This window comes from Macrotis lagotis, chromosome 1, assembly GCF_037893015.1.
Source record: "Macrotis lagotis isolate mMagLag1 chromosome 1, bilby.v1.9.chrom.fasta, whole genome shotgun sequence".
Taxonomy (NCBI): domain Eukaryota; kingdom Metazoa; phylum Chordata; class Mammalia; order Peramelemorphia; family Peramelidae; genus Macrotis; species Macrotis lagotis.
In genome coordinates this window covers 298,287,716-298,295,189 of record NC_133658.1, presented here as the reverse complement: position 1 = coordinate 298,295,189, position 7,474 = coordinate 298,287,716, and the positions used below count along the sequence as shown (strand labels likewise).

Genomic DNA, 7,474 nt, shown 5'->3' with positions numbered 1-7,474 from the left:
ACAGCTTTATTTATAAAACTCTCTTTATACATATGGCTTAGATTCTTCACATATTATTAACTATTTTATAGGCAACAGGAAAAAAGTAAAGTCCTCCTCTAATGATATCTCCATTCATTCATTCATTCATTCATTCATTCATTTATTCAACAACATTAATTCAATGCTTATTTCATGGGGATACAAAAGCAAGGGAAAAAAACCTCCTCAAAATAGAAAGGTCCCTATGACATGGTTACCTGGCCACTGAGAGGAAGTGGTAAGTTCCTCTTTCTGGATTTGTATGTCAAAAATATTTTGGGCTCATTGATGACTAAGAACTTTAAAGTGGGTGGTGGGTTTAGTGGCTTGGCTGGAGAAGATTAAAAAGCAGCTGACCTTCTTCATTCCTTAACTGAGAACACTGGCTCAGGGTGAGGATAGACACCAAAGAACCATGCTCTACTTCCAGATAACCCTACTGGTGGCTCTGATCCTAGGCACTTCTCTTCCATTCACTCAAGCAGGTAAGGAGGTATCTGGGACAAAGTGTGAAAGGTCCTTGACCTTCCTTGAACAAAGAATTTACCTCCTTTTTTGGCCCTTCCTGGCAAGGGTTAGAAATAGAAGAAATGCTTTCACTTCATAACAATAAGGATGTTGGACTTGAAGTTAGGGGATTTGGGTTCTGGACCTGGTTCTGCTCTTGGTCAAGTTTCTTTTGCTCTTGGAACTTCTTACAAGAGCTGTATTGGAAGAATGGGAAAGGTCTTTCAGCCCCAATGGTTAGGAGCCTATTATTTGTTTTCCTGAGGGACCATTGAGAAGGCCTAGATGGTGTATACCCTTAACTTCGGACTAGGCCTTCTACCTTTTAAATCAGATGCTTTTCTTTTTTAACTCTCCTGACATTATTGAATTTGTAATGGCTCCATCTACCATAGAACAACACTGAGTGAGTCTCACCTTTATTTGTGTGTTCTGGAAATATTCTCCTTCCTTTTCTACCTATCGAGATTCCATTTGTCTTTCAATTCAAGTGATTTCTCCTTTTTTTGTATACCTTTTATCGAAGAGTGACCTCTTCCTTCTCTGAATCCCATTAGACCACATTGCACACCTCTCCTGAATTCTTGACATGTCCTGCCTTGTATCTCCAATCATCTTATCCATCCTACCAGTCTATAGATCATTTGAGGATTGCCTAATGCAAAATTAAAAAACCCTAAAAATGGAAGTACATTGTAGAATGATACATGACCACAGAAAATTTCCTTCACTTGAGAAATTGTGAGTTCTCCTTTGGGAATTGGTGATTTCTTTCTCATCTTTGAATCTCCAGAGCTTGAGCATAGCAAACAGAGTCAACATCCTGTTAACCATGATTGAATTGAAATAAATCTCAAAAATGGTGATAACACATAGTCCCTTAAAGGATTTTATCATCTTCAAGGAGAAGTAGGATGAACAGGAGCAGGAGAAGCAGGAAGAATAGGAGGAAGAGGAAAAGGTGGAGGAGGAGAAGGAGCAGGAGCAGGAGGAGTAGGAGGAAAATGAAACCTTGATGTGAAGAGGGAATGTGGCCTCATGGCTACAATACTGGATTTATCTTCATGAAGATATGTCTTCCTAACCTATGGCTACCTTTCACACTTACTAGCTGTGTAACCCTGAACAAATAACTTCACCTCTCTGGACTTGGGTTTTCTTATCTCTAAATTAGGGATGATAATAATATCTATTTGAATCTCGAGGATCTTTTGCTCAGTAGGTACTTAAATTTGAATTTAATTGAACTATAATATACATCTCACAGGGCTGTTAAGGGGCTTAAAGGAAGTAATATAGACAAAGTACCAAATAAATGCCAGTAAAATTAACTAAAAAAAAGTAAAATTAACTTTTCCAGAGTTTTGTTCATTGCATCTAATTTCTTCCTGTTCCAGGGAGTAGGGTAATTGCTGATTGATTGTCCAGGCCTGTTTGACACCCTTTCTTTACTTTTTCTGCAATGGCATCCTGGAAAACTCAGAAGCCTTGAATTCAAAACCTGGTTTTTACCACTTACCAGCTCAAGTCATTTCAGCTCTTTAGAATTCAGGCTCATCCATAAAAAGAGTTAATAGCATCCACTCACAAGGTTATCAGTAGGAAAGCATTTTGTAAATCAGAAAATAGCTTAGAAATGAAAATGCTAATTATTTTTCTGGCAGGCCCCTTTGGTGTAAACTTGGAGAGCAGTGTTTGCTGCAAGAACTTCGTTCAGTTTTCCGTGCCTCTGATATTCCTGAAAGATTTCTACAAGACCTCTGACACCTGCCACAAAAAAGGAATGATGTAAGTATTTCTTCTCTGGGGAGTTAAGAGGTAGATGAGGATTATGAGAAGCATAAATCAGACCTTAGTCACAGGCTGTGGGACCTTCTGTAGGTTGATAAACGGACAAGCTATTTCTTTCTTAATTGGGCTGGGAGTTAGTAGACCTAGGAAGGTAGCCTAGCCCAGGTCTGAGTGTTCCCATTTCTAAGGGAAGAGGGGTAGAGGAAGAATTCATTCACTCCAAGTTACACAGCTGGTTTTTAAGAAAAGATGAGTAAACCCAGGTTTTGTTATTTCTATCCTGATTTCCAATTCCATTTCTTCTTGATGGAAGTCTTTCTTTCTTCATGGACACCTGGAATGGCCAACCACTGGAATTACTCAGCTAGGCTGGTGCTCCATTGTCCCTTTCCCTTGGGGAAAAAATCAGATTTATCCAGAGGTGCCAGGAAAGGAAAAGAGCTCAATTTGATAATGAAAACAATGGGACATCCTCTTAAGGGAAATTTGCAGGTTCAGAAAAGTACAAGTGTTTTGATACAAAGGAACAAAATCCTTAATGGAGAAGCAGCAGGATATAGTGGAGAGAGAGCCCTGAGTTTGGAATCATAGATTCTGGGTTCAAATTCTGCCACTGACACCATTCATTTGAGCATGAGCAAGATTTCCTGAGTCTCAGTTTGCTAATCTGTAAAAAGAGAGATTTGGATTAGGTATTCTTTGAGGTTTCTTCCAGCTCTAAGATCTAGGACCCTAAGATCCAGTTCTAAATCTAGAATTCCATGCAAGGATGGAGGACTTTTCTGGCACATCTTGAATCACAACTGGTAGAGAACCATTTAGGGCCTGGTTTGTACATACTGACCTTTGAAGCCTGAAGGGCACAAGAGAGCCCCCCCTTCTCCCCACCCAACCTTACCTAAATTGAATTCCCTTTTTCCAGTGCCTCCAAGCCCACAAGTGTTGACAGCACAAGTGATCCCTAGGCATTAATGAAGATGCCCTCTTGGGTGGACACAGACTGGAGCTCTAGCAGTGAGGAATAGGTGGCAAATCAATGCAGTTCCATAAGCAGGACCTTGTGCTCAGTCCAGTGGGGAGGGGAGAAGGAGGGAGGAATTAAAAAATGAAATGGAACCCAGTTCTTGCCTTGGGAACTTCTATAGCCTTTTGTGTGTTGTTTTCTACATAGTGAGAGCACAGACCATCTTATTTATTTGTATTTGGACCCCAAGATTCAGCACAGGACCAAACACATAATAAGCATTAATTAAGATTTATTGATTCTAATTAGTGAGTTATGACAATTACACAGATAAGTAGAGTGTGACACATGACACATGACTAACATGGTAATATATTTGGCATTGACTACACATGTATAATCTATAAAAAAACTGCTTGCCTTCCCAATAAGGAAGATAGGATGAGAATTTGAAACTCAAAAAAAATTTGTTTTAGCAGTAGTATTTTATATTTTTAAATGACATGTAAGATAGTTTTCAACATTGATTTTTTTTATAAGATACTGAGTTTTTTAAAAAAAAGATACCAAGTTTCAAAATTTTCTCCTTTCCTCCCTCCCTTTCCTCCCCATTCCCCAAGGAAACAAGCAATCTGATAAAGATTATACATGTGCAATCATGTCAAACATTCTTCCACATTAGTCATGTTGTAAAAGAAGAAACAGAACAAAAGGGGAAAACCACGAACAAAAGAAGCCAAAGCAAAACTGTGTTCATATTCCATAGTTCTTTCTCTGGATGTGGATAGCCTTTTTCATCATGAGTCTTTTGGAATTGTTTTGGAACAGTGTTTTGCTGAGTAGAGCTAAGTCTATCATAGTTGATGTTCACACAATGTTACTGTACTGTGTACAAGGTTCTCCTGGTTCTGCTTACTTCATTGAGCATTAGTTCATACAAATCTCAATCATCATTTCTTACATCATAATAATTATTATTTCATTGCATACACATACCACAACCTGTTCAGCCAATCCCCAGTTGATGGGCATCCTTTAATTCCCAATTTCCAACATTTTAAAGTAAAAATAAATTGATGACTACAGGACCGGAGGAGACAAGAAGGTTTGGTCAGCGAGGCAAGACAGAATTGTGGACAAATTCCTAGAATCAATTTATTTGGAAAGTGGGTGTTTTCAGACTTTGGAGTAACCTCCTCCAGAAAGCCTTCCCAGAGTGGATCTGACTTGCTTTTAATGTCTTCTTTATCTGATGTCCACTCAGCACTCTTTGGTCTAGTTTTCTTCTGTCTCTTTCTACAAGTGGAATAGACTGCTTCAAGGCTTCTCTAATGCTTATTATGTTTGTCATATCAGTTGGGATTATATTGTCCTTGAGATAATGCCCTAGAGCTTCTATTTTTGGAAAATCATAGAATGTCAGAACTAAAAGAGACCTTAGAACATGGAACAGAAAATAATCGAAGCTGAAGGCATCCTAAGCCCATAAAATTAAGGGAATTATCAATAGATTGTGTCTGTTTTAAAACAGATTTTGCACTTGGGGCTATTGTATGTGTGTATTAAATTGTATAAAAGAAAATAAAGATGACTCAGCTGGTTATTTAAGACATAAAACATAAAAGATGCCTTAGGATCAAGAACATAAGATTGAGCAGAATTTTTTTTTTGACTTAACTATGTGTATTTGTAATAGGGATTTTGGTTTTATTGCTTTCTCAGTGGAAGAGAGGAAGAGGAGGACCTAAAAACAAAATAAAGTTCTATTAAGAAAATAAGAGCTAACAGTGATTTGAGAGGTAAAATGATACAACTGGGAGAGAGAAAGAGGCAGAGCCAGGGAGAAATAGGACAGAGATGACTGGATTTGGAGAAGGAAGAACTGAGTCTGAATTTTGACTCTGCTATTTAGTAGCTATATGACTTTGAGCTTATAAACTACTAATTCTCTTTGAGTCTCAGTGTCTTCATTTGTAAAGTGGGGATAGTAGCATTTGAGCTACCTACCTCATAGATTGTTGTGAGGGAAATGCTTTGTAAACCCCCAGGGAACTGTAGACAAGTGCACTCTTGTACATAGTTTGTACTACCTGAACATAGACATTTACACTTGATGCCCTCATTAGACCATGAGCTCCTTGAGAGCAGAGACTATCTTTTATCCTTCTTGGTATCCCTAGATGCTAGGACACAGTACCTGATGCATGGTGGATGCTTAAAAAATATATGTTGACTTAACTGACTCTTGCTGAGAATACAGATGAACAGATGATGGAACATAGAATACACAGAATGTGAGAAAGAATTCTAATCTTTGAACTTCAAATGCTGGAACTGAAAGGGCATTTAGAGGTCATCAAATCCAATTATCTCATTTTACAGATGGAAAGACTGAGGGCAATAAAGGGGGAAGTGAGCTACAGAGTCACTTTGGTTTTTTATTGTTATTGTCTTTCCTTTTTTTTTTTTTTTTAGTTTTTGCAAGGCAGTGGGGTTAAGTGGCTTGCTCAAGGCCACACAGCTAGGTAATTATTATGTGTCTGAGACTGGATTTGAACTCAGGTACTCCTGACTCCAGGGCCAGTGCTCTATCCACTGCGCCACCTAGCCGTCCCTGTTTTTCTTTTTTGATAGTCAATTATTTTTATTTTTAAAATAACAAGTATTTTAAAAATTAAATCATTCCTCTCGATGTCCTTTAAACCCTATTTAGTATTTATTGCTTTTCTAAGAGATAGCAGGGCACTCTTTACACATCAGGGACTTAATAAGTACTGAACTCTGAAGAATTCTGGAGAATTCTCACTCACTGATAACAACATTTCTTTAACTCTTGTTCTTTCTAGCCTCATAACAAAAAAGAATCGTGAGATCTGTGCAGACCCTCGGAAGGCCTGGGTGAAGCATGCCCTGACAATTCTCAAAAAGAATAAGTGAGGAATCTGCAACCCTACTGTGGAAGTCCTGAAGGCCTCTCTTTCCAGATGTTGTTCCTAGATATGGTCTTCATCTTCATCCTTTAATGGGAATCAATATCAATGCAGTTGCTGAATAGTGTTAGGCCATGGCCAGAAGAAATAGGCTAAGATCTACAGGACCCATCCAACCAGTCTATACTCCCTCTTTTGTCCTCTCCTACCCTGGAGGTCCCAAGTCCTTCTAATTACTTCATTCTCCCCTACAGATATCTTATATACAGCTTCCAGTCCTAATTTCCCCTCTAATGCCTTACGGTAAGGGCTCTTAATTTTTTTTTTAATGCATCATGGACCTCATCTCAGAATAATCATTTTAAATGCATAAAATAAATTATATAGGATTACAAAGGAAACATCATATATTATATATATATATATACATATATATATATATAAAGAATTATAATTTTTTAACTTACAGACTCTAGGTTAAGAACTTTTTATTTATAGTATAAAATGATTCCACAGCTGAATAATTGGAGTATGAATTACTAATAATGGCTTTATGTTTACATCACCCCTCTTCACACCTTCAACCAAGACTTGTATTTTAAAAGAAGAGATGATTAACTAAAAAAAGAAAATCTTGAATGATCAATTTATTTTAAGCACCTTAGGCATCTTGTGGGAGAGGGTGAGAGTGGGAACTTTTTGGTCACAGAGTCCAAATCCTAATACTTTCTGAGAGGAAACTTTCTCAGGAAGAAAGTAATTAAGAAAAATCTCCAGGTCTATAAAGCCCCTCTAGGACAGATTAGGCCCTTCATGATGGCCAGAAAGGGAAACTGGATTTGCTACTCAATCCTTTGGAAGAGGACCAGTACTGAGATTCTAACTGTAACTTGATCTGAAAAGAAAAGATCATCCAGTTCATTTTGTAGGTGAGAATATTGATTCCCGGAGAAGTGAAATGATTTTCCTAAGGTTGTTCAGGTGGTTAGAAGCAGAGTTAGGGTTCAAATCAAGGCCCTCTAATTGCATGCTAGAGGCTGGGGCTAGGTCAACTGAGAGTTAGATGGGATCTTTATACTCTGCCATTCCTTCCTTGTATATTTGGTCAGATCCCACAGGTCCCCATTACCTTTTTTTCTGGCCCTCTCCTGCTCCTTCCTTTAATAGACTACTTTTAAGAGGCAAAACACTGGAGCTGGAGTCAGAAAACCTGAATTGGAACTTTGGCTTACAGCTATGTGACCCTTAATAAATCTGGTTT

The 7,474-nt window shown here is 38.1% G+C and overlaps 1 protein-coding gene across 1 annotated transcript; it reads left to right on the top strand.

Moving 5' to 3' along the window:
• The first annotated feature begins 409 nt into the window (after positions 1-409).
• CCL22 (C-C motif chemokine ligand 22) lies at positions 410-6,604 on the top strand. The gene is made up of 3 exons (XM_074227843.1): positions 410-506; positions 2,193-2,316; positions 6,130-6,604. Exons 1-3 carry the CDS (start codon positions 437-439, stop codon positions 6,218-6,220), a joined length of 285 nt encoding a protein of 94 aa, XP_074083944.1. The 5' UTR covers positions 410-436; the 3' UTR covers positions 6,221-6,604.
• The last annotated feature ends 870 nt before the right edge of the window (positions 6,605-7,474 follow it).

Excerpts from the sequence above, each read along its gene's own strand:
- CCL22 (XM_074227843.1), top strand. The coding sequence starts at position 437 with ATGCTCTACTTCCAGATAACCCTACTGGTGGCTCTGATCCTAGGCACT. Across the intron at positions 507-2,192 it reads TCTTCCATTCACTCAAGCAG|GCCCCTTTGGTGTAAACTTG; the intron begins GTAAGGAGGTAT and ends TTTTTCTGGCAG. Across the intron at positions 2,317-6,129 it reads TGCCACAAAAAAGGAATGAT|CCTCATAACAAAAAAGAATC; the intron begins GTAAGTATTTCT and ends TGTTCTTTCTAG.